This window comes from Euprymna scolopes, chromosome 8 (assembly GCF_053919585.1).
Source record: "Euprymna scolopes isolate OS-2025 chromosome 8, ASM5391958v1, whole genome shotgun sequence".
Lineage (NCBI taxonomy): Eukaryota > Metazoa > Mollusca > Cephalopoda > Sepiida > Sepiolidae > Euprymna > Euprymna scolopes.
In genome coordinates, this window is record NC_136489.1 from 142,787,796 (window position 1) to 142,801,949 (window position 14,154).

The following is a 14,154-nucleotide window of genomic DNA, read 5'->3' on the forward strand; positions in this document are numbered from 1 at the left end:
ATGTTTGAAATTGGGTCCGGAAATGAGTGAACGGTGAAGTTTTAAAGCAATTCGAAATGAGTAAAATTAACACTTAACCAGATATTCAAAAAGACTTAAAAACATATTTAATTTAAAAAAATGAAGCACAAAATAAGTGGATAGTCCTTAATCCGCGGAGTTTCGAAGAAATACTTTCCTTTTCATCAGAGGGTAGGATTTAGCAAAACGCGGGATCGAATTTTGCTTGCAAAAGTATTTAATAAATAATATTTATTTAATAGTATCATAATAATTATGACAATAATATATTTTTGTATATATATATATATATATATATATATATATATATATATATAAATAAAGAAAACACAAAATATATTATTGTCTTAATTATTATGATCTTAATAAAAATCCTGCCAAAACAAATATCATAAGAAATGCAACAGTGACTAATGACCGAGTATATCAAAAGTGTTATGATGGAAGAAAAAAAAAAAAACAGAAACAAAAAAACCTTAAATTAAAATTTTTAAATCTTAAAATCATTTTGGTCATTTCTCCCAATTCAAAACCTTAAAGCAAAACGACCAAAACCAAGTAACATCTCTTCAACGTTCAAGTTTAACGCTCGACACGATCGTGTAACGTTCACATTGAACACTTTATCAGATAGTTTCCAAAGACGATGAATAGACACAAATTGTGCGCATTTGACGTATTTTATAAGGCACTGTAATTTTCTGCTACAATCATATTAAAGATAACATCTAGCGGAAGGCCATTTTGAATGCTGAATCTAATTCAAATAAACAATAACATTTACATTGATTGTAATATAATAATATAAAATCAACAATCTTCACATACCTTTCATTAAAAGAAACGCCTTTTGTAGTCAGTAGTTTAAGTTGGATCTATTTTAGTGTACACTACGCTGAGGTGAAAGTACGAATTCTTATATCCATTTCAACTTTATCATCACGTTTGAATTGGTTATTACAATGCACGTCATAAATAAAAAACAATATGACGTGAGAAACAATCATTGTAAACATGAGTAGGAATTTCAATACATAATAAATCATGCAAACAAATTATTCAGGAAGTCCATAATAGATTGTAGTCTACATTGCACTGTAGAGAACCTACTGTTGATTTTATAAAATTATTTTTTTATATATAATGGCTTGATTAATTTAGTTTTGGAAAAAAAAGTAAAATATCATGTTCAGTTGTGCCCAAAACATAAACATTTATTTCGAACGCCCCTATCTTATCTAAGAACCTACTGTTGATTTTATAAAATTATTTTTTATATAGAATGGCTTGACTAAAAGGTTAAAATACAAAATTCAAGTATCATGGTTCAATTGTGTTCTAAACAGAAACATTCACTTTAAACGCACTCCTGTTTAAATAATACCATATATATATACCATTGGTTTTATACGACAGATTCTTCTGCTAGTGTGGTTATAAAACTTCCCAAATGCATTTGTGTTATTAGGGTGTTAACTTCGGTTCCAAGTTGAACTATTCCTTTTTTAATTGGATTTGTTCGATGATCAATTTTCGATAATTATCAGAGGTCATATGATACAAAATCTATCTAAAAACACTTCCAGACACATAAAGTACATTTGTGTCAAATTTCAAAAACATTGGCTCAGCCGTTTCGACGTCAATAGAGAACTCTCTCTCTCTCTTCCACACACACACACACACACACACACACACACACACACACACACACACACACACACACACACACACACACACACCGCGTCTTTTATATATAAGTAGATATTGTTAAATGCATGGGACTATAAAAAACAAATAAAATAAAGGAATAAAAAAGAGAGACCATATGGTTTAACTATATTATTTAGCGACAATTGCAAATTATTTTTTGAAATAATTTGCAATTGTTGCTAGTTTGAGTAATCGCAATCGGCTGCATACATTACGACCATGTAATCCTTACAGCCACCAAGCTTGAAAATGCTGCTGTTAAGCCTGACATAGTTATATGGAATAAGTCAGAGAGAGAGAGAGAGAGAGAGTGGCAACCTTGGTTGAAGTGAGTGTCCCTAATGAAGGATGTCTGAACAAAGCTGAAAGGGAGAAATAGAACAAATATCAAGGTCTCATGAATGATATGAAAAAAAAAACTGGAATCTTAAGGAGATATCAATCATACCAGTTATCATAGGTGCCACAGAGTTTATGAAGAAGAACCTGAAGTTCTACCTAACTAATATTCCCGGTGAACCAAGTGCAAAAGAGATACAGACAATTACACTTAAGGGAACAACGGGGATAATAATAAGAGCTCTCGGTTGGTTTCAATAAAAAAAAGCAGGGAAATGTTGGCAGCTGGTTTGGCTGCCGCATACCTTAAAAGAAAGAAAACAAAAAAAATGTTACTGGAATCTTAAGAAGATTTCTATCATTATTATAGGAGCAACTGGCCACACTCTTTCGTCTGTGCAATCACTCTCAGAGACGTGATGTTGCTAATCTCAGCCTTTTCTAGAAATGCTATCATGGCATGTGTTCTTTAGAATTGTCTGCTATATTTTCTACTGATTTTCTTCCAGTTTGTTTCATTCTAGTGGTTTTCATCAATTCGCTGTTCTGTTACCATATTTTAATTAATAACTTATTTTAAAGCACCGCAGGCTTGTGGAAATATCGTCCTATTGATTGCTTTCCTCCTACCTATAACGTTATTTTAAAGACTAAGTTTAATACCCATCTCTTGTCCTTTAACCTGAGTTTGTTTTTTATTAACTCCTTACATCAAGTGGATTCATGTTTTGTCTAGAGTGATGTTTTTAAATAGTATACAATAAATATTTTACATTGTATTTTGGCATTAAATTACTCCGAAAGGGTTGGTTAACTGCTAGACACACAGAGCAAAATTGTTTTATACCTGATTATAATGAGATTTAAAATTTAAAACATTCATAAGGAGAATTTAGATGAGAAACGAAGACATTATTCATCCGATAACATCGATTGAGTGATTTCACTAGATCAATTGTTTTTACTTACCGTGAAGTATTTTCGGGTGCGACTACTTTTCAATTCAAAAAGGTGTATAATGAACCCGTATAGGAACATATATGTTTTACACGACGATTCGTTCCATGATAATGAGATTAACTAATTAAAAAAATCAATAAAAATTAAAGCAGAAAATAAGACAAACTGGGCATTTCGCATGCATAAAAACTAGCCTCTCCCATCTCTCAATACACCCTCATATATTTTTCAAGTATATTATAAAGGAATATTAAAAAAAAAATTCAATGTACCAGGGAAATGTTCTTACTACGATAAATTCACTCTCAACATTTCAAATAGAGCATTATAGCGGTTAAATAAGAGCGTAAGTAGTCACATATATACATGCAAACGCATATATGTATGTGTGTGTGTGTGTGTGTGTATATATATATATATATATATATATATATTATTCATAATATTCTTCTGTCTATTTTTCAAACCTTTTGTTCACTTTCATATTATATTTCCAACTATAATGTTACTCTTTATCGATATTCGGACGGTTTTATTTTCTATTAAAAGAAAACAATCAGAAAATATTTATATTATTTTCAAAAACTATTGGAAAATACTATAAAGGTTTTGGAATATTTTCCAAATCAACGTATCGCTTCTGATTAGAAAAATATTTTCTTAGAAAAAAATCATGGCTTGTTTGATTCGTTCTTGTGAAATACACTCATTCAATTTCTGCAAATCAGTTGATGAATAGGAATCGCATTGGCATGATGCTATTTATTTTCATATTCATATTTCTTTTACTTGTAATCAATGAAATTTCGCCCATATTCACACAACTGTCACGTTATGACTTATTTTTTTTACTGCCCACAAAATGATAGAAGCTGTTACGACTTCACATACTTAGCTTGATTCTGAGCAAAAATATACTTATCCAGAATGAATATTATAAACTCAACAAATGTAAATTAACCAGTTCTCGGTACTCATGCAGAGAGTGATCCAGACGTAACCGGCTTTCCTCGGAACATGACAGCCAGAGTAAACCGAGCGTCGCCGAGGAAATTAAGCCGTCTGACGTAACATAAAGCTGAACCATTGACAATGTAGCGCGATGGTTTTCAACGCGACGCACGTTCGCACGAGTTGAAAATTAAAAGCAGCAGACGACAATTTGGAAGAGGAAGAAAAGAAAACAAATTAGTAAAAATAAAGCACACCATTTCGCACTTTCACGCCAGAAAAAAAACATGAATTTTACAGCCTTAAATGAGTAACTGAAAACACCAATCGGAGTCCTCGACTTTCGTCAGGGGAAAAAATTACTGGCACGGACGAAAACTTGTGCATCATGTGGACACAGGTGCAATCTTATTATAAGAGGAAAGGTAAGCGATGACTATGCCTGCATGTGTCAGGCTACCAAATGTCGAACCTTTACACATCCGGACTGGTATCTTTTTCTTTGGCAAGTCTAGGCTGACAATTGCCATCATAATTAAAATAATCTACTTGTGAGCGTTCGAGTGAGCAACACAGAAAGACCTCTAGCGCGAATGCCGAATACTATCTACGCACACCATTAATAAAACAACGGTCTGAAGAAAAAAAAACAAACAACAATATCTGTTTTAATATGAAAAAAAAAAAAAAAAAAAAAACTATCCCACCCAGTTTTGTTTCAACTTTTCTAGTTTTTAGGTTTTTCTTTAAGAACCCCCCCCCCAAAAAAACAAACAAAAACAATTTGTTTTAATTTTTTCTTGAAAAAAAACTTTACAAAAAAATTGAAAGTATTTATTTGCCTTACCTTTGAACCTTTCCTCGAAAAAAAAAATCTTTAGCTTTATTTATTAGAAAAATATATATAACAAAAAAAAACAAAAAAAAAAAACAAAAAACAAAACAAAAGATATTATTATAACATTTTTCTTTACAGTTAATAAAACTTAAAATTTAAGGTAGGTTTTCTTTTCTTGTTATGCTTTCACCAGCGACGCTCAGCTTAGTTTACTCAGCGACGCTCGGCTTACTCCGGCTGTTGACGTCATATTCCGGAGAAAACCGAGCCTGTGCTGAGTTACTGTGCTGGATCACTCTCTGCATGAGTACCCAGTTCTCTTAACCGAAGCAGCTGAATCAAAAAAAAATACTTTCGTCTGCCTTGAACAGGTTTCGTCAGCAATAAGTTCGCTAGAAAAATATGTTCTATGGGACATCGTTTCTAGATCTGCTGAATTTATTTTCCGCAGCTTTGTAACTGTCGCTTCACTTATTTTGTTTTTTAATCTTCACATTCTATACGCGACATTTCTGACAAAGGAAGAATAATTGCTGTTTTCAGGACCGTAATATATCTATTTAATACTTATCGGTGACTAGATTTTGACCTTAAAGTATTTTTTTGCTTATTATATGAAGGGGTTCGTACCTCATCTTGAACGATTTGCCTGTGTTACATGTGTTACATGTGTTACATACAGGTATTGTATTCTGTTCTCAGTCGATTGCATTTTAATATCAGTGTGAGGTTAACTATTTAGGAAGGACTAGCCAGAGGTTTTACAATCGTATCATGCATCAAATACCATTAAAATACGAAGTGAAATCTGGATGATTGGTATGTTATTTCTTACATTCGAGTTTGCACTCATACTTTCTCTCCGCTCCTTCTCTCTCTCTAGATAGATTCTTAGAAGATAAGCCGGAAGTGGGAACGTTGAAAATTTTAATTAAAAAAAATTTACAATAAACATGAAATAATCATAAAATTGAACATTGATACCACTGCCATGTTATAGTACGTTGAACCTTTTAGCAAAAAGTGTGCTACATTTTAAAATTTTATTTGTTAAATGCAAGCGGAGGACAATAATTCCAATGATATGTAAATGAATTAAAATACAAAGAAACAAGAAAAGAAAAGAAAAGAAAAAGAAGATAAAAATGAAGTTGCAAAAAAAAGGGTAAATTAATTACGGGAAAATAAAGGATTATGGAAGCTAACTTGCAAATTTCGTGAACTCGTGCATTAAGTGATTGTCTTAATTGGAAAGATTAAGAGAATAACTTGCTCAAGTTTAAAACTTGGTTTATCAAAGGAATTTTTTTCTAAAAGTATGAACTTTAAACATTCCATTGCTTTTATCTTTGATAATCTTTCAAAATCCAAGCAAATCGCAGATCCACATAAACCGCCAGGTAGACCAATATGCACACGAAGACCAACATTGATAACGTGAAAGAATATTCATTAGAAAGTCTTTAATGTTTCACCAAATCCATCAGTTGAAATTCTGACATTATTGATTCTTGGATGTAGAGTACAATTATTAATCAAATGTGTGATATCTTATGCTATCATACATGAAAATTAGAAAAAAATCTGTTTTACTTGTAAAATAGTTCGTTGAAATAATACCTGAATACAATTTATTACTTTCTAGTCAGATTTATATGACTTTATAATGTTATCAACTTCTGCCTAACCTTCTTGATCCGAGCGTAAACACTTTATTTTTCGTTTAAAGCTACTTTATAAATCAAAATGTGGATTTAATAAACAACTTCATTATGCTGTTGTTTAAGATTTACAAACATAATTCGATATTTTCTAATCGTCTAAGTTTCTAACATTTGCTACTAAAAATAATGTAATTATATTAATACAGACTCATCACATTTTTTGAATACTATTAATCCTGCAAACATGAGTGTTAACAAAGATTGGCTAGAACAATATGCACACACGAGGGTGCCTAAAATACATAATATATTGTCAGGAAAAATTTACAATGTTAGTTATATAAATATGTACGAAAAATTATACACATATGAATTATAGGTTTCTTAAAGAAAGAAGTTAAAATATTCCACATTCACAAATTGCAAGGAACATTGTTTCCCACCATAAGATATGTCAAAAAGTAACCTAGATATATAAAAATACATATTTACTAAGCGCCGTAATGATCATGTGTATTGTACTCATAGAAATTCAAACTGAGAAGGTGTAACTTCTGGTAAAAATGATTGGAAAGTTTGACGAGAAACGTTATATGGCTTTTTATGTTATCGCTGAAGAGTGGAGAATACAAAGCTAACAGAAGTTGCGTCACTCGTATATGAAATCTCATAAAGTTAACAGAGGATAAATAATTCACTTAATTAAGCACTTTTTAAACTAGTTGCTCTAAATTTTAATAATTATTACACACATTTAATTATGGAAATACATTTGGACTAAATCTAATAAGTTCTGTCTTATATAATACTGTTTATAATAGAACAATCTTCATATAGCTACATTGCAATACAAAAATCATGCAAAAAAAAAACAAGAATTTACAAATTCAAATCCAATGACGATCAAGTTTATTTACAAAAATAGGGATTATCTTTTGATGAGGATATTTGAAAATGGGCAACAGCTTGAGATGAGCATTATTTTTCTTTCAGATAAAAATACCGAAAGAATTTAAATTAAAAATAATACATATATAATTACATATGTGCACACACACGCACGCGCGTGTGTGGTGCAGTTTAAAAGTAATAATAATAATAATAATAATAATAATAATAATAATAATAATAATAATAATAACAATATATACATATGTACAATACTGACAGAATAATCGCTTTATGGATGATATTTTGCTAGATTATAAACACTAATACCGAATAAACGCATTTATCACCACGTTTATAAAGTTTAAAAACAACGAGACAAATGCTACTAAATTCCCATTCAAAATTAAATTGAAATTAATTAAATGATTTTGATTCTACAAAAGTCTAAAACTTGGGTTGAAGAAAAAATAACTTTTTTTAATATTGGTTGAATTTATATAAATATGGTTAAGATTTTTATAATATTGGTTGAATTTAAATAAATATGGTTAAATTTTTTTATAATATTGGTTGAATTTAAATAAATATGGTTAATATTTTTATAAATTGGTTAAAAATTTTATAAATATAGTTACAATTTTTATAAATATGGTTAAAATTTTTATAAATATGGTTAATTTTTTTAAAATATAGGTTGAATTTAAATAACAATATAGTTAAAATTTTTTATAATATTAGTTGAATTTAAATAAATATGTCTCAAATTTAATTAATATGGTTTGAATGTTAATAAATATAGTTTGAATTATAATAAATATGGTTAGATTTTTAATAAATATGGTTTAAATTTTAATGAATATGGTTTGATTTTTAATAAATATGGTTAAAATTTTTATAATATGGTTTAAATTTTAATAAATATAGTCTGAATTTTTATAAATATGGTTTATCTCTTAATAAATATGGTTTTAATTTAAAAAATATGATTTAGATTTGAATAAATATGGTTTAAATTTATTAAACATGGATTAAATACTAATAAAAATGGTTTAATTTTTAATAAATATGGTTTAAATCTAAATATATATTGACTGATCTTTATTAAATGTGGTTTAAATTTTGACAATAATTTCAGGCAAGTCTCAGGTATTGATCTGCATATTATTAAAATTTTATTGAAAATTGTAATAATTTTTATCCAGTTATATAAAACTTACTTAAATTAAATGAAGTCCACATTACCCATCCTTATTAATGGCAGCTGTGTTCTAAAATTCATAATGATCGGTTCATTAATTTCGTAGTTTTTCCCACGCAAACATATTGCAATGATTTTAGGCGGTCTTAGATATATGGCTATAAGAAACTAAACTCGTTTTGAACAAAACTCGCCAACGCTGTGTTTCACAAATCTATCATGGTATCTGCATGGTATTTCAAATAAACACTTTTTATTTAATGTTACATCGCAATCAAATAACGATGCAATATATTGTGCAGATGATGATGATGCATATTGGCTAGGGAATAACTTTCGTAAAAACAAAACTAAACAAAACATTAACAAATAAACCAACAAAAACAATATTATCTAGTGTGATATTCATTATCCTGAAAAATAACATAAAACTGCAGTGAAGGTGGGCGCTTTATCCATTTGGCTTATTAATAAACAAAAATGATTCGTCATTTTAAACTGGGATCTCTTTGAATGGATATAAAATTTTAGATTGTTTAAAAAATCTAAACATAAAAACATAAATGTAAAATAAAAGGAAATAAAGTAAAAAATTATTAACGGATTAAATATTTTTTATTAATCTTAAATAAAAAAGTATACATGTTTTTAAGTAAACAATACGTAATTATTTTGTCTGCTATAAGAGAACGGTAAAATGTCAGAAAATTTGTTTCCAACATTCTTTTTTCGTATTTTTTATTAATTTATTTTTTTTAACTGATAGTGAGTGAAAGATTAAAACTTTTCGGACACCGGTAAGGAAATAGGATCAAAGATGCTGTTTCCAAATATGGTAAATGTGCCCTAATATGAACGATTTGTGATGCAGCAAAACATACAGATACTTTGCTTTATTTAGACATCATAAGCATATTAGCATTCATCTTTTTGAACTTTACATCCACTTTTTTTGAAATCCACACCCACTTTTTTTTGAGCTTCACACCCACTTTTTTTTAGCTCCAAATCCACCATTTCTGACTTTTCATCACTTTTTTAAAACTTTACATCCACTTTTTTTTTAACTTTACATCCACTTTTTTTTTAACTTTACATCCACTTGTTTTTTAACTTTACATCCACTTGTTTTTTAACTTTACATCCACTTTTTTTTTAACTTTACATCCACTTTTTTTAACTTTACATCCACTTTTTTTTAACTTTACATCCACTTTTTTTAACTTTACATCCACTTTTTTTTTAACTTTACATCCACTTTTTTTTTAACTTTACATCCACTTTTTTAACTTTACATCCACTTTTTTTTAACTTTGCATCCACTTTTTTTTAACTTTACATCCACTTTTTTTAAACTTTACATCCACTTTTTTTTAACTTTACATCCACTTTTTTAACTTTACATACACTTTTTTTTAACTTTACATCCACTTTTTTTTTTAACTTTACATCCACTTTTTTAACTTTACATCCACTTTTTTAACTTTACATCCACTTTTTTTTAACTTTACATCCACTTTTTTTTTTAACTTAACACCCACTTTTTTTTAACTTAACACCCACTTTTTTTAACTTTACATCCACTTTTTTTTAACATTACATCCACTTTTTTTTTAACTTAACACCCACTTTTTTTTAACTTTACATCCACTTTTTTTAACTTTACATCCACTTTTTTTTAACTTAACACCCACTTTTTTTTTAACTTTACATCCGCTTTTTTTTAACTTTACATCCACTTTTTTTAACTTTACACCCACTTTTTTTTGAGCTTCAAATCCACCTTTTCTGACTTTTCATCACTTTTTTAAAACTTTACATACACTTTTTTTTTAACTTAACATCCACTTTTTCTTAACTTTACATTCACTCTTTTTTAACTTTACATTCACTTTTTTTTTAAGTTAACATCCGCTTTTTCTGAAGTTTACATCCACATTTAAAAATTTTTTTACATCCCTCCTTTTTTTTTTTAACTTCACACCGACTTTTTTTAACTTCAAATCCACTTTTTCTGAACTTCACATCCACTTTTTTTTAAAACTTCACATTAACCTTTTCGGACTTTTACATCCACTTTTTTTGGAACTTCACATTCACTTTTTTTGAATCCCCCACACACCTTTTTTTAACTTCACATTCACTTTTTCTGAACTTTACACCCACTTTTTAAAAATTTACATCCACTTTTTCTGAACTTCACATGCACTTTTTTAAAACTTCACATCCACTATTTCTTAACTTTACATCCACTTTTTTAAAAATTTACATCCACTTTTAAAAAAAATTCTCATCTACTTTTTGTGAACTTCACATCCACTTTTTTTGAACTCCACACACACGTTTTTTTAACTTCACATACACTTTTTCTGACTCTTACATCCACTTTTTAAAAACTTTACATCCACTGTTTTTAACTTAACACCCACTTTTTCTTAACTTTACATTCACTTTTTTTTAAACTTCACATCCACTTTTTCTGAACTTCACATCCACTTTTTTTAACTTAACATCCACTTGTTTTGGAACTTCACATCCACTTTTTCTGAATTTTCCATCCACTTTTTTAAAAATTTACAGTCACTCCTTTTACATCCACTTTTTCATAACTTTACATGCACTTTTTAAAATATTTACTATAGGAAAGAATCTAAAGTTTTTACTTCTTCACTCGCAACCTGTTTCCTCAGCATTTTAAAGCAAATCCTAATGATGTCCTCATGAAATAGAAACAAACTTCACCTCCACTTTTTCTGAACTTTACATCCACTTTTTTTTAAATTTGCATCCACTTTTTTTTTAAATTTCACATCCACTTTTTTAAAACTTCACATCCACTATTTCTTAACTTCACATCCACTTTTTAAAAACTTACATGCACTTTTTTAAAAATTTACATCCACTTTTTAAAAAATTCTCATCCACTTTTTGTCAACTTCACATCCACATTTTCTGAACTCCACACACACTTTTGTTAACTTCACATCCACTTTTTCTGAACTTTACATCCATTTTTTAAAAACTTTACATCCACTTTCTTTTTTAACTTCACACCCACTTTTTTAACTTCACTTTTTCTGAACTTTACACTCATTTTTTCTTGAATTTTACATCCACTTTTTTTTAACTTTACATGCACTTTTTTTAAAAATTACTATAGGAAATAATCTAAAGTTTTTACTTCTTTACTCGCAACCTGTTTCCTAATGATGTCCTCATGAAATAGAAACAAAACGTTTATTACTATTTATTTATTTTACGTGTTTTTGTTTGCATTTTCATATATAACATAAATATATATATATATTTTCATATATATATTTATGTATATATATATATATATATATATATATATATATATATATATATATATATATAATAAAATAAATAAACAGATTTCGGCCTTTTAGATTATTTTGGACCATCTTCCATTGTACATATGGTTGTTAAAATATGTACACACACAAACACACACACAAATGTACACACACACACACACACACACACACACACACACAGAAACACACGCGCGCGGACGTGTGTTTGTGTGTGTGTGTGTTTTTAGGCGAATATGTTGACATAGAAGGGAGTAAGATATTTAAAGACAATAAAATTTCGTAAAAATAAAATAAATAAATAAATACTTTAACCAAAAAGCTAGAACCTCATTTTCCAAATTATATAGAAAAAACATCAAATATAAAACTCAAAAATAGAAAAAGAAAACAAATATAAAAGGATCTAGATAAGTTAACTGAATTTTATTAGTATTCATTTAAAAAGTCCTCGCTATTATAGTTCAGTAAATTAATTTTTATAGAACAGTTATTCGTATAAAAGTAAAATTTCAATATTTCAATTAGAACCTCCGAAAGATAGCAAGATATAAAAATTGGGAAGAGAACACTTCCATGTTCTCTTCCCAATTTTTATATATTGCTATACAATATGAAATAATAAAATATGGAATGTAATTTTATTCGTTAATATTAAAATAATTAAAGGTTATAATAATTAAATGATACAAGAGTTATCCCCCTTCAATTAATATAAGAATGAATCAAAAGATTAAAAAATAAAAATGATCCATGAGTTACTCCCCTTAGATACATCAAGTATAGCTAATCAACCGGAAGTCAGAAAATTGAGAACAGAATAGTACAAAATAAATTCAACAGATAATTACAAAATATATATTAATTAAATAAATAATTGATAAATTGATATTAAAATAAAATTCATGTAAATGGGGGCAGACAAGCTATAATTAAGTAAACAATAAACATTAATAAATATAAAATGTGCCGTCCTTTTTTCTACGGTAAAATAAACAAGAGTTCAGTGATACCATATGATCTGATTTTCCTGAGAAGACCATCATTCCATATCCTGTCAAACGCCTTAGATATATCTAGGGCTACTGTCCCCCCCCCAACTTTGTCCAGCATATACGTTCAGAGATTACAGTTAAGATATCTGCTGTAGGACAGGCTTGCCTAAATCTATATTGTTGGTCGGTCAGAAGTTTATCAACGGTAAGGTGATGGACTAGAGCTTAGTTAATTATGGACTCAATTATTTTGGTGCAAAAACGAAGGAGGCTAATGGGGCGATAATTTATTGGGTGACTTCTTTCGCCATAATTCTTGTAAACTGGTACCACAGAAACATTTTTACAGCAGCCAGGAAAGCAAGATTCGTTAAGGCATTTGTTGTAAAGTTTGGAGAGAACTGGAGCAACCTTAGCGGAGCATTTTTTAATAGCACAGTCGGGATGAGATCGAGTCCACATGCTTTTGAGGTGTCAAGGGTTTTTATGATATCATGCACCTGAGAAGGGGTAATTTTCAGATCATCTAATGTGGTGTCAGTCCGCAAAGGAAAATCAGGGAGGGAGTGGTTTGCTGGGCCCAATATAGAGTTTGGGGCAAACTGACTAGCAAGCATGTTAGCTTTTTCGGTTGAAGTACAAACATCCTCATGATTGTTGTTGGATAGTGACTGCCCATTATTTACTACACTATTTTGTAGATTTTCCAGAAATCACTGGTTTCTAATTTTTGCGCTTCGATGCGTTTTTAGTAGTTACGGTGTCATTTCTTTTTACAATTACTTCTTAGTTCAATAAACTTTTGTCTGTTTATATTGGACTTATGTCGGATAAATTGGCGATATGCATGCAACCTCTGAGCAATGGCAGCTGCACAAGTAGAAGTAAACCAATGGGGAAAATGGGGTTTGTTTTAGAACTTCCGCGTGAGAACATGTTCTTCAATTGCCGCTTTATAATCATTCAGTGGTCTCATTTGCACATTGTTCTGTAGGAAGAGAAAATATATTTTTCCATGGGACATCTCTGATAAGATCCTTCATTGCTTTCCTGTCAGCTTTCTTATAATACCTTGTTGTTTTGAGCAATGGCTTTTCAGCTTCGAGTCAAGAATTTAGGGCGATTTCTGCCATTATCACAGCGTGATCAACATTCCCGAGTGGGCTACGGGCATTCGTAACACAATCACCGGGAACTGTGGTCATAAATAGATCTAGAAGTGAGGTTTGGTAAGTTTGCTGATTTGGAA

The 14,154-nt window shown here is 29.4% G+C and overlaps 1 protein-coding gene across 1 annotated transcript in view; it reads right to left on the bottom strand.

Annotated features, from left to right (window-relative positions):
* LOC145283806 (putative zinc finger protein B0310.2) overlaps positions 1-1,741 on the bottom strand; it is a 117,864-nt gene extending 116,123 nt beyond the window's left edge. The window contains exon 1 of the mRNA XM_080132884.1: positions 850-1,741. Within this exon, the coding sequence (XP_079989010.1) occupies positions 850-856 (7 nt within the window). The 5' untranslated portion in view covers positions 857-1,741. The remainder of the gene's footprint in view (positions 1-849) is intronic.
* Positions 1,742-14,154: the final 12,413 nt, after the last annotated feature.